We start from the raw sequence: 14,230 nt of genomic DNA, 5'->3' as shown, positions 1-14,230 counted from the left end.
TGAATGGAAAAAGAATACAAATGAAATTGGTTCTAAAGTACTCCATACTAATACAATAGGTCAAGCTATAGCTAGAGGTCTCTGCTATCAAAAGGCCTGGTATTTTAATTGTGGGAAGTACAGACATTAAAAACAAATATTGTAAACAAGGCATTGCTAAGGACAATAGCTTTACACATATAAATCAGAAATAAGCCCTAGCCTTTCAGGGTTCTGCATACAATATGACAAAAGTTGCCACTGGATAAATGAATATAGATGCAGTTCCTATGGAAGTTTCTTGGCATAAGGCCTAGCTCAAGGTCCCACAGCAAGAAGTATGAGCTGTTTGCATCTTGTTAGCCAGGGAATAACAAGCACAAAAACCTCAACTATGTATTGCATATCTAATGTATGCTACTGCAGGAATTGGTGCTCTAGACCTGGCCAAACATAAACATCTTACACTATCCATCAAATTAAATGTTACAAAATATCTACCGGAGTTTATGGTCCTTTGCTCACAAACAGTAGGGATGGTCTTTGGAAAATATAATTTGACTTCCCAAGGATGTACTGTGCATCCACAAATTATAGATGGAGATTTCAAGGGAGAAATTGAAAAATGGCCTAAGTTTTTTTTTTTTTTTAAGATATGCAATTTAACACTGGTGATGGAATTGCTCAACTGTTTCTGTTTCCCTATATCAGAGATAAAGCCGTTCCAGTTGAAAGATCAGAAGAATTTTGAAATTCAGGAAAATATATGTCCTTGAAAACAGATGTTAATCATCAGACTCCAAAATTAAATTTGCTATGATACTTAAATAGAAGATGTGGTGGATACAGAAGCTAATGTAACTATTATTTCACACAAACCTTGGATTTCAGAATGGCCACTTCAAAAATTTTCTAGGTATTGGAAAGTCATCTCACAGAAAACACACTTGTGACGCCTTACTTATGTGGAATCAGAAAGTCAAATAGAAAAGTTAAGGCCTTATGTGCCTGACACAGCCATAAGTTTATGAGGATAAAATTTAGTACAGTAGTTGGGAACTCATATTACTATTCCCTTAATAACAAATAGAGTCCCTGAAATAAAGGGTGAAATACTACTCAGGAAAGTATAGAAAGTTATCATCCAGAACAACCATTGACTTTGCAGTTTGTCCAAAAACAGAACAAAGCATGGGCTGAGTTTTCAATTATATAAGGGAAAGGTCACTGCTAAAATTATACCAAAGTCCCTACCCATAAAATGGTTGAGTAATAAGCTTATATGGGTAAAGCAGTGGCCATTAACTAAGAAAAATTACAGACACTCGAGCATCTTGTACAAGAACAGCTAGAGGCACAACTAACCCATATAATTCCCTTACATTTGTTAAAAATAAAGAAATTTTGGAAATAGAGAATGTTAACAGATTTAAACCAATAGGTCCATTACAGTCTGGAGAACCTTTACCTTCTTTATGATCTAGGCAAGGCTTATGTTAGTAACTGATTTAAAGGACTGCTTTTTTACTATCCCCTTGCAAGATCAGAATAAGGGGGACAATTGCCTTCTTGGTGCCTACTTATAAAAATGCTTGACCTGTAAAAAGATATCAGTGTAAAGTTCTTCCACAAGGAATGTTAAATAGTCCAAATCTGTGTCAATATTTTGTGCAACAGGCCCTAGAAATAGTTCATTGGCAATTTGCTCAATCCATTATTTACCATTACAATGATGGCATTTTGTTTGCTGATTTTGTTGCAGATTCTTCCCAGAAAATAATTTATTATTATTATTAATTATCATTAATTGTTATTATTATTATTAAATCCAGGAAGTGGTGGCACATGTTTTTAATCCCATCACTTGGGAGGCAGAGACAGGCATATTTCTGAGTTTAAGACCAACCTGGTCTACAGAGTGAGTTCCAGGACAGCCAGGGCTACACAGAGAAACCCTGTCTCCAAAAACAGCAACAACAAAAAATGCCTTATTAGGAATTGTAGATTGCTTCTGAAAAAAAACATAGAGGAGAGTTCGCCCACTATCTATATCATAAAATAAGTCAACAATAAAATTCCAGGCAGAAGATACAGATCAGAACTTACCAGTTATGAACTCTTAATGATTTTGAATAATTAATGAGAGATATTAATTGGTTATAGCACATTATTGGGTTAACTACTCAAGAGTTAAGAAATTTGTTTCAAATGTTACAAGGATATTCAGACATAGACAGACCCAGACAGCTAACAAAGGAAAGAGAGAAAAGTTTAGCTTTACTAGAAAAGAGAGTGCAAGATGTATATGAGGATTGCATAGATCCAAAACTGAATGGTATTTTACTTATCTTGCCCTCAATTCATTCTCCTACTTGGCTCATCATTCAAAGGGAAGATAGTATTTAAGAACAGATCTTCTTAGTATGCAAAGTAAATAAGTTAAAAGACATATTAGAAAAGGTTTCTGGTTTAATTATAAAAGGAAGAATAAAACTATGTCAATTCTCAGGAATAGATCTAGCAAAAATTGTACTGCTTTATATTAATGCTGAGATTACTTCATTATGGGTAATCAATAAAAATTGTCAAAGAGTTTGTAGCAACTATTTGAAAGAAATTAACAACAATATCTTAAAGGTATCTTTAGTTTATAAAAAGCACTATTTGAGTTTTCCTGTGTATTGTAAAGGGAACACCAATTCTTCAAACACTTACAATATATACAGGTTTGGAATACCTGGTTATAAGTCAGAAAAATAAGCAAAGTAAAACAAAACCCATATGCTTCACTTCAAAAATCAGAGTGTTATGCAGTTCTCATGGTATTAGATTTTCCTGAAACTCTGAATATAATTACTGATTCTTAATACGTAGAAAGAGTTATTTTGCATATAGAAACTATTGAATTAATTCTAGATAATTCAGAATTATCCTTGTTATTTATGCAACTGCAATAAGCAATCATAAATAGAAATTATACATCATGTATCACCCATATTCTGTCTCATACAAGCTTGCCAAGTCCTTTTTCACAGGAAATGAAAACATTGATCAGTCTGAGTAGGAAATGTGTTGGAAGCCTCAAAATTTTGTATTCAATGTCATGTTAACAGTAAAGGTTTAAATAAAAACTTTTCTATCACCTGGCAACACCAAGGAAATTACAACAAAATGTCTTTCTTGTACTTTGTATAACCAAACTCCATTACCTGCTAGAAGAAACCTTAAGAGCACCAAAAGAAATGAAATCTGGCAGATGTATGATAAACTAAAGATGTATATAAACTAAAGTTTATACATCATACCATGTTACATACTCATGTTTTTCATGGAAAACTGAGCTTTGAAATGGCTTCTTTTGTAGTTTCACCTTTACTGAAAGTAATGGCTATTATGGGGAGAGCAATACAAATTAAGACTGACAATGCCCCCACATAATCTCCAGTAACATGAAACCATTCTTTTCTGAAAACCTTGACAACTGACCCAAAAGGAGGAAAGAAGAGACCCTGATAATCCACTGCCTTCCCTGGCAAGCCAGAAAAGCCAGGATAAGAAATAGTTACCAGCTAATTAATCACTGACAGGTTTCTGAGCAGGATTTTTGATCTGCAATGCAGAACTATCCAAAATGTAGAGCAACAATAGGCCTATAAACAGCACTTCAAATATGCTGAATACTGGACCTCGCATGACCAAGTTGGGGAACACAGTCCTCACATAAGGATCTCTTAAATTAGCAATGTTCTGAATGAATTCATAAATATGTAGGTAAAAGGAAACTCCTTGAAATTGCTATGGCTATGCCATGCTTTTAAACATTAATTGTATTCTGTATTGTCAGGAGAGTTTGGCTAGTAAGATTGGGGAATAGACAGGAGAAGGGTCTAAGAGACAGAAGAGTAGGGTCAGAGAGTAGAAGAGAAGATTGCTGGTGACAGTTGAGTCAGGAGAAGCTGAGCTGAGCCAGAGAAGATATTTCCAAGAGATAATTAGGAAAGAATTTACAAGCAAAGTAACAAAATAAAGAAAAAAATAAAGAATAAAAGCTACAGGACAACAGGGATCATTAGTGTGTGTGGTATGTTTTTCATACTGATAAGATGCTTCCCAACTAGAAGAAATTGGAAGTGGCAGTGTCTTGTAGGCACATAAAATACCACCATAAAATAAATACAACACAGTTACTGCCCTGAAGTACCACGTAAACATACTGGGCTGACTTTCTGAACAATAATCTTTAAAAAATATATACAAATTTAGATGACAACGATGAGACAAAATAGTCAGTCAAACTTACAGCAAAATCAAAGAAATTAGACATCTGAATTTTAAGTATTGCTATACTTATAAAGAGCTCATGGTGGTGAACCTCCAGCAAAGGATCATCAAGATCAGTGGAGTAAAATCGATGTGCACAACCAACCCCAAACATTATAGTCAACTGATGTTTACCGAGCCCCAAGAAAATTAAATAGGAAATTGTCTTTTGAATAAAGTACACAGGTCCATGCTGCCAGGAAAGCCAATGGTTACCAATCCTTAATCACTTTTGATGAAAATTACCTTGGGGTTATATGGAAAGCCTTGCTCTTTGATACTCTTTTTCCACCACATACCTCTCCATACACAATTCAGTCCTTCAGAAATTAACTTCTATTTCTATCATTTTGAAATAAACACTATGGCTAGAACAAATTTAATCCACTAGACACTCAGGAAATCTAGCCACACAATATGTGCATTTATGCTGCCAATATTCACACTCCATGATAGTTGGTTATATTTTACTTAATTCGAATTTTTCCCATCTTACCTATCCTTTGGGTTGCTTTCCCCTCAACTCCAATTAAGTCAGTGTGCTCTAGTTAAAAAGTTCCCTTTATGTTTCCAGTATCTGTATGGTGCATTCCAACACATAACATATACCAAACTATTTTTCAAATATACTTACTTAAATCATCTCTGACAAACATTTCAGTGTTCAACAAACCACAAAATGCTTAAACAATAAAATAATCATATTAACATTTTACCTGTTTTTGTTTAATTAGGTAATAATCAATAAAGTCACGGGGGTTTGTAACATCCAGTGATTCCTTGTGTTCTTTTATTTTCTCCAACAAATAACTTTTTAGATAATTAAAATTTTTTACTATTTTGTGATGACTTCCAGGACAATAGTCAATGAGTGAAGGGAAACTATTGCAGACCTATAAAATCAGATCAAGAATTTATTTTGTTAATATGTGTTGCTTTAATTTTAGTTATGTGCTTGTGTATGTGTGTATCTGTCTCTCTGTGTTATTGTCTGTGTTTATTTGTCTGTGTGTGTGTGTCTATACATACACATACATGCCTTTGAAGGTTAGATGTGTCAGATCCTCTGAAGCTAGTGGTATATAGTCACCTCACATGGGTGCTGAAGATTGGACTCAAGTTCTTTGGAAGGTAAAACACCCTTAACCACTGGTGAATCTCTCCATTCCCTGACTGTAGACATAAAGTATTATGTACTGTGTAAAATATATCCTTCTATCATTCAAATGCTGATTTCCCTATCCCACTCTCTGGTTTCAATCTGAGACAGCATTATAAAGCTTATGTAAAGAATCTCTTATATAAGGTTTGTGCAAACAAGGTTCAACATTTATTCACTGATTTCTCCATAATCTTCTACAAGGCAGGGGATGGGAAGAGAGAATTCAGCATGAGGAATGGATCCAGAAAGACATAAGAGCAAAATACATCTGAAGTCCAGAGAGCCAGACCAATCCAAAACTGCAAATGCTTGGGTATTTTGCTGGTAGGCAGCCAGATTAGATTACAGAATTAGAAAAGAATTATAATGCCTAGATATCTTGTTTTAACTTGGAAATTATGAAATTTTCTTAGTCTCTCTGTGTCATTATTGGGGAACTAGCTAAGATGAAGACAATCAGCCTCTGTCTTAATTTACAATATACACATATATTAATATTCATTATACATCCACCAAAGAACCTTTTTAAATGGGCAGATGTGAAGAAATACACACATCTAAAATATATAGAACTTCCAACTCAAGTTTATAAATTCAGACATGAATAAAAATGGTGTTCAATGTAAAGAAATGTTTCATTTCATGCATGGAGTAATGTAATGCTCTGTGTTAGTGGAAAGAATTGGGTGAAAAATTCCTGGCCAATTGATCAAAGATCATAAGTTTCTACATTAATGAATCCCTTTTAGTATAAAGGATATTTATAACAATTCATTAAAGGCATATAGCATTCCTTTCCTACAAGTTTGAAATATGATGTGATGTAAATTATTGACATTAACAGTTTTCAGTTGACAGCAAAATAGAAGAGTTGAATGACTTGATTTAATCAAAAAGGTATATTTAACTCCTGTAAACCAGGCTCATCATGGAGTGAATGTTCAGAAGTGGGTGGAGCTCCTTAGGGCCTCAAACATAAATGTACATCATACATCTTACAGACTTCTCTATGCTCACACAGTTATTATGCAGAGTTCAGGAGATGGCTATTCAGCAGCCTAGGGCAATATAAGGATATGTGTGGTCCACACAGCATTGAACTAATCATATTCTCATTTCTACTTGTCACCTCATGACAAGAATTCTGGCTCAAGTATCAAAACACTGAAAATACTCAGGGTTTTCAGGCAGATTTCATTACCCCTGGTATTCTTTCTCCATTAAGAGAAGATTCTTTCTAAACTACTCCTGCCCAGAAATATGATGAGTATTGCTTAGTGGTTTAAAGAGGACAAGAATGTTGCAATAAGAATGTCCTGTGAGTGATTGGGCCTAATTCTAGATGTAAATGCTGTACTTTATACCAACAGCTCTGTATACATCAATGGGGAGATCAATGAATAGGTAGCTTGAAGGATTGAGCCAACCTAGCCTTTGTCCTTCAGATTTTCTATTGGCATAGCAAAGGGCTGAGGACTCCCTTCCAGATATTCTTTCCATAATATACTGTCCAGAACCAAGGTGTCTTGTCACCTCATTTTTTGGTCCACATTGAATTTTATCTGTGACAATAAAGCACCATGTTTTTTCACAGAAGGAAAAATTTCTTGACTTCACCTGCAACCATGGGGAGCTCAGAATCTTGACATTCTCATTTATTTTATCCATGAGGATAAGAAATTCCTTATCCTTATAATCAAAACGATTCTGGAAAATAATTGAGCAGATGACATTGCATGGAGCACAGCTCAGGATGAAGGTGGGGTCACAGGGTGAGCCTGAAGATTGAGAAAACAATTAGGAAAAATACCATTAAAATGGACAAAGAAGATATGTTGCTTCTATTAACAAGTAAAAATTCTTTAGGAGTTTTAAACCATATCTTGCCTACAATTTTCCTAACAGCTAAGAATTTGTTACATATAAAATTGAAATATCACTTCGATCTTAAACTTGAGGTGGTTTTCTGGAGAAAACCAAGATTTATAGGTTTGTAAACATTTCACAAAATATAATTATCAAATGTCTATGATGATATAATACTTAAAATTTTGCCCCATATTGATGTGTATGATCTTACAGGCTTAAAAGTCATAAGGAGTATATCTGTTATACTATTTCAACAGTTTTAGCTTTCTTCTATACGGAAAGAAAACAAAAAAAAAGTTATAATAAGAAAATTTCAGATATCTAGAGCAGAATTATAACTTACTACAATGCCTATGCACTATAAGATACTCAGAAGGAAATAGAAAAGTGTATACCTGGAAGTTATGTATGCACAATCAGTAAATTGTAAAAGCAACTATTGATCTAAAGAAGGAGGAAAGGGCAATAGTGTAGATGAGTTTACATATGAGAGGGAAAAACATGATGAGAAATCTTCCTTGTTACACAATAAAGAATATTATGCAACATGTAGAACAGCAAGTTCTACATGCATTTTTTAATATTACCAAATAAGATGAAAATTTTTATTTTAGTTATTATTCTAAGAGGGCAAACCAACATGAAGGAAGTTATAGAGACTTCCCTTTTTATTTTAGCATTGAAAGCAATGCATTTTACTGAGTGTCATGTCTTACATGCACAATTTGGACCCATAAGCCAAAGTTTCATAGAGCTGGGGGCAAAGATTATGAGACTTCAGGGAGGAACTCCAGAGCACAAGATACTAGAAAATAAGACAGTCCAGAGGAATAATATTTTAGTTAATGGTACCTAATTTACAGAACAGAGAGGAACCCTATATTTCATTTGTGGGTGTTCTTCTGAGAGATAAAAAGAATGATCACACCAGACAATTGAGAATCCAGGAAAAGATATTGGGAAGAATGGATAATCAGTTTCAAAACTGCATAGTTAGGAGGATAAGACACACATTTCTTACTTCTATGACCACCAGGCATGCTAGTGGTACACTCATATATTTACAGGTAAGTATTTATAAAAAGAAAATAAAAATAAATACATCTTTTTAAGTATAACAATTCTGAGCAAGAAGAGAATAGGAAAAATAGAAAGGGAATGTCAAGAAAGGTGATGACATATGAGCATGTTCACAGCATATGGTACATAAATGTCTTTTTTCAATTTTTCATTAGATATTTTCTTCACTTACATTAAAAAATGCTATTCTGAAAGTCTCCTATACCCTCCCCCCACCCTGCTCCCCTATCCACCCACTCCCATTTCTTGGCCCTGGTGTTCCCCTGTACAGGGCATATAAAGTTTGCAAGACCAAAGGGCCTCTCTTCCCAATGATGGCCGACTAGGCCATCTTCTGCTACATATGCACCTAGAGACATGAGCTCTGTGGGTACTGGACAGTTCATATTGTTCTTCGACCTATCTAGTTGCAGACTCCTTGAGCTCCTTGGGTACTTTCTCTAGCTCCTCCATTGGGGGCCCTGTGTTCCATCTTATAGATGACTGTGAGCATCCACTTCTGTATTTGCCAGGCACTGTATAGCCTCACAAGAGACAGCTATATCAAGGTCCATTCAGCAAAACCTTGCTGGCATATGCAATAGTGTCTGCATTTGGTGGCTGATTATAGGATGGATCCCTGAGAGGGGCAGTCTCTGGAAGGTCCATCCTTTTGTCTCAGTACCAAACTTTGTCACTGTAACTCCTTCCATGGGTATTTTGTTCCCTATTCTAAAGAGGAATGAAGTATCCACACGTTGGTCTTCCTTCTTCTTAATTTTCTTGTGTTTTGCAAATTGTATCTTGGGTATTATAAGTTTCTGGGCTAATATCCATTTATCAGTGTGTGCATATCAAGTGAGTTCTTTTGTGATTGGGTTACCTCACTCAGGATGATGCCCTCCAGGTCCAACCATTTGCCTAGGAATTTCATAAATTCATTCTTTTTAATAGCTGAGTAGTACTCCATTGTGTAAACATATCACTTTTTCTGTATCCATCCCTCTGTTGAGAAACATCTGGGTTCTTTGCATCTCCTGGCTATTATAAATAAGGCTGCCCTTCTTAGAATTAGGAACAAAACACCCATGGAAGGAGTTACAGAGACAAAGTTTGGAGCTGAGACAAAAGGATGGACCATCTAGAGACTGCCATATCCAGGGATCCATCCCATAATCAGCCTCCAAACGATGACACCATTGCATACACTAGCAAGATTTTGCTGAAAGGACCCTGATATAGCTCACTTCTGAGACTATGCCGGGGCCTAACAAACACATAAGTGGATGCTCACAGTCAGCTATTGGATGGATCACAGGGCCCCCAATGGAGGAGCTAGAGAATGTATCCAAGGAGCTAAAGGGTTCTGCAACCCTATAGGTGAAACAACATTATGAACTAACCAGTACCCCGGAGCTCTTGACTCTAGCTGCATATGTATCAAAAGATGGCCTAGTCGGCCATCAGTGGAAAGAGAGGCCCATTGGACATGCAAACTTTATATGCCCCAGTACAGGGGAATGCCAGGGCCAAAAAGTGGGAGTGGGTGGGTAGGGGTAGGGGGGGAAGGTATGGGGGACTTTTGGGATAGCATTGAAAATGTAATTGAGGAAAATACCTAATAAAAAAATATTTTAAAAAAAAGGCAGAAACCCAGAGGCAGGAGCTGATGCAGAGGCCACACAAGAGTGATTCTTAGTAACTTGCTTTCATGGTTTAATCTTCCTATTTACTTTTAGCATCCAGGACCACTAGTCTGGGTGTGATTCTGCTTGAAGTGAACTGGAATCTAAGTCAATCTGATTCAGCTTTGTGTTTTTGGAAAACAATAAAACAATAAAAAGAAATGGAAGGACTAAATAAATAAATAAATAAATAAATAATAAGGCTGCTATGAACATAGTGGAGCATGTGTTCTTATACCAGTTGAAACATCTTCTGAGTCTATGCCTAGGAAAGGTATTGCTGGATATTCGAGTAGTACTATGTACAATTTTCTGAGGAACCACCAGACTGATTTCCAGAGTGGTTGTACAAGCTTACAATCCCACCAGCAATGGAGGAGTGTTCCTCTTTCTCCACATCCTCGCCAGCATCTGCTGTCACCTGAGATTTTGATGTTAGCCATTCTGACTGGTGTGAGGTGGAATCTCAGGGTTGTTTTGATTTGCATTTCCCTGATGATTAAGGATGTTGAACATTTTTTCAGGTGCCTCTCAGCCCTTTGGTATTCCTCAGTTGAGAATTTTTTGTTTAGCTCTGTACCCCATTTTTAATGGGGTTATTTGAATTTCTGGAGTCCAGCTTCTTGAGCTCTTTTTATATACTGGATATTAGTCGCCTATCGGATTTAGGATTGGTAAAAATCCTTTCCCAATCTGTTGGTGTCCTTTTGTGTTGATGACAGTATTTTCTCCCATGCTCATGGATTGTCAGGATTAATATAGTCAAAATGGCTATCCTGCTGGAAGCAATCTACAAATTCAATGCAATCCCCATCAAAATTCCAACGCAATTCTTCACCGAGTTAGTAAGGGCAATTTGCAAATTCATCTGGAATGACAAAAAATCTAGGATAGCAAAAATTATTCTCAAGAATAAAAGAACCTCTGGGAGAATCACCATGCCTGACCGCAAGCTGTACTACAGAGCAATTGTGATAAAAATTGCATGGTACTGGTACAGCGACAGACAGATCAATGGAATACAATTGATGGTCCAGAAATGTACCCACACACCTATGACTCCTTGATCTTTGACAAGGAAACTTATACCATCCAGTGGAAGAAAGACAGCATTTTCAACAAATGGTGCTGGCACAACTGGTAGTTATCATGTAGAAGAATGTAAATTGATCCATTCGTATCTCCTTGTACAAAGCTCAAGTCTAGGTGGATCAAAGAACTCCACATAACACCAGAGACACTGAAACTTATAGAGGAGAAAGTGGGGAAACGCCTTAAAGATATGGGCACAGGGGGAAAATTCCTGTACAGAACAGCAATGACTTGTGCTGTAAGATCAAGAATTGACAAATGGGACAAGTTGCAAAGCTCCATAAATGTTATTATAAAACAAATACTAGCTTTCAGATTGGCGCCAGTTCCAGATCACCTTGGGATAACTCAGTGGATGGTCCCAAGTCCCCAGAGGATTCCACATGATCTTAGGATCACTGGTGAGTGGAACACAACACCAATTCCAACCCAATCCTGTTGGGCCTGTGCCAGCAGCAGGGAAGAAGAAAACCTGCCTGGCCAGGAGCTAAAGTCCCTCAGTTGACAATCCCACAGTCCCCAGAGGACTGACTCTCTATGAGTTCTTAGGATGACTGGTGAGTGGAACACTACATCGATTCCAATTGTGACTGGCCTACGACAGCAGGAGCAAGGACATGGGAGACTTGCCTGACCAGCTGCTTGGGTTGCTTCTGGTCAGTGCTGGTATACCTTGGTTTTAAAGACACTAGACAGCCCCACAGTCCCCAGAACACACACCACTTCCAGGTGCTGGAATCTTAGGATTCCAGGATACCAGGATACCAGGAACTTGGTCACAGGAGGATCTCGGGGTCTCAGAGGAAGCTTGACTGCCAAGAACTCTGACACACCCAGAATCTCAGGTTCACAGGAGCCCAGATGACAGGATCACAGAGAAAGCTGGACTCTGAGGAGTCCTGTATCAACCAGGATTAAAGGAAGGACAGGCTCCAATTGGATATATTGAGGGCAGCAAGCACTTGAGATACTCAGATGGCCGGAGCCAAGCATAAGAACAGAAGCAACAGAAACAAAGGTTACTTGGCATCATCAGAACCAAACTCTCCCAACATAGAAGTCCTGGATACACCATCACACCAGAAAAGCAAGATATGGATCAAAGTCACTTCTCATGATGATGATGGAGGACTTTAAGAAGGAAATAAATTACTCCCTTAAAGAAATAAAGGAAAACGTAGGTAAACAGCTAGAAGCCATTAAAGAGGAAATATAAAAATCCCTTAAAGAGTTACAGGAAAACACTACCAAACAGGTTAAAGAATTGAACAAAACTATCAAGGATCTAAAAATGGGAGTAGAAAAATTTTTTTTTTTAAAAAATCACAAAGGGAGACGACTCTGGAGATAGAAATCCTATGAAAGAAATCAGGAACCATAGATGCAAGCATAGCAACAGAATACAAGAGATGGAAGATAGAATCTCAGGTGAAGAACATTCCATTGAAAATATTGACACAACAATCAAACAAAATGCTAAATGCAAAAAAGATCCTAACTCAAAACATCCAGAAAGTCCGGGACACAATAAGAAGACCAAACCTAAGCATAATAGGAGTAGATGTAATGAAGATTTTCAACTTAAAGGGACAGTAAATATCTTCAACATAATTACAGAAGAAAACTTCCCTAACCTAAAGAAACAGATGCCCATCAACATACAAGAAGCCTACAGACCTCCAAATAGGCTGAACGAGAAAAGAAATTCCTCTGGACAGATAATAATCAGAACAACAAATGCACTAAAAAAAGACAGAATATTAAAATCAGCAAGTGATAAAGGTCAAGTAAGAATATAAAGTCAGACAAAACAGAATTACACCAGACTTCTCACCAGAGACTATAAAAGCCAGAAGATCCTGGACACATTTTATTCAAAACATAAGAAAACACAAATTCCAGTCCAGGCTACTATACCCAGCAAAATTCTCAATTAGCATGAGTGGAGAAACCAAAGTATTCCATGACAAAACCAAATTCACACAATATCTACTCACAAATCCAGCCCTTCAAAGGACAATAAAGGAAAATTCCAACACAAGGAGGGAAACTATGCCCTAGAAAAAATAAAAAAGTAATCCCTTAAAAAATTAAAAGAAGCTATCCTCAAGAATAGAATCACAACTTTAACAACAAAAATAACAGGAAGCAACAATTACTTTTCCTTGATATCTCTTAAAATCAATGGACTCGATTCCCCAATAAAAAGACATAGACGAACAGACTGGTTACTAAACAGGACCCAATATTTTGCTGCATACAGGAAACCCACCTCAGGGACAAAGACAGACACTACCTCAGAGTAAAAGGCTGAAAAAAATTTTCCAAGCAAATGGTCCAAAGAAATAAGTTGGAGTAGCCATTCTAATATCGAATAAAATCTACTTCCAACCCAAAGTTATCAAAAAAGAAAAGGAGCATCACTTCATAATCACCAAACGTAAAATCTTCCAAGAGGAACTTTCAATTCAGAATATCTATGTTCCAAATGCAAGGGCATCCACATTCATTAAGGAAACTTTAGTAAAGATCAATGTACACATTGGTCCGCACACAATACTAGTGGGAGACTGTAAAATCCTACTCTCATCAATGGACAGGTCTTGGAAACAGAAACTAAAGAAAGACACAGTGAAACTAACAGAAGTTATGAAACAAATGGATTTAACAGATATCTACAGAACATTTTATCCTAAAACAAAAGGATATGCGTTCTTGTCAGCACCTCATAGTACCTTCTCCAAAACTGACCCTATATTCAGTCATAAAACAGACCTAAACAGATAAAAAAAATATTGAAATTATCCCATGCATCCTATGCGATCACCATGGACAAAAGTGGATCTTCAATAGCAACATGAATAATAGAAAGCCAACATTGATATGGTTGCTGAACAACACTCTACTCAATGATAAATTGGTCAAGGAAAAAAAAGAAAGAAATTAAAGACTTTTTAGAGTTTAATGAAAATGAAGCCACAACATACCCAAACTTATAGGACACAATAAAACCAGTCCTAAGAGGAAAACTCATAGCTCTGAGTGCCTGCAAAAACACTAGAGA

At 36.5% G+C, this 14,230-nt stretch overlaps 1 protein-coding gene across 2 annotated transcripts in view; it reads right to left on the bottom strand.

The window, feature by feature from the left end:
* The window catches only part of Cyp2c29 (cytochrome P450, family 2, subfamily c, polypeptide 29), a 43,670-nt gene that overhangs the window by 15,867 nt on the left and 13,573 nt on the right, over positions 1–14,230 (bottom strand). Inside the window, exons 4-5 of one of the 2 annotated variants that reach the window (NM_007815.3) lie at positions 7,079–7,239; positions 5,016–5,192 (exon numbers count right to left, since the gene is read on the bottom strand). In NM_007815.3, the coding sequence (NP_031841.3) occupies positions 5,016–5,192; positions 7,079–7,239 (338 nt within the window). The remainder of the gene's footprint in view (positions 1–5,015; positions 5,193–7,078; positions 7,240–14,230) is intronic. The other variant, XM_006526636.2, reaches the window with a different exon arrangement.

This window comes from Mus musculus, chromosome 19, assembly GCF_000001635.26.
Source record: "Mus musculus strain C57BL/6J chromosome 19, GRCm38.p6 C57BL/6J".
Lineage (NCBI taxonomy): Eukaryota > Metazoa > Chordata > Mammalia > Rodentia > Muridae > Mus > Mus musculus.
This window is presented reverse-complemented; position numbering and strand designations above follow the sequence as displayed.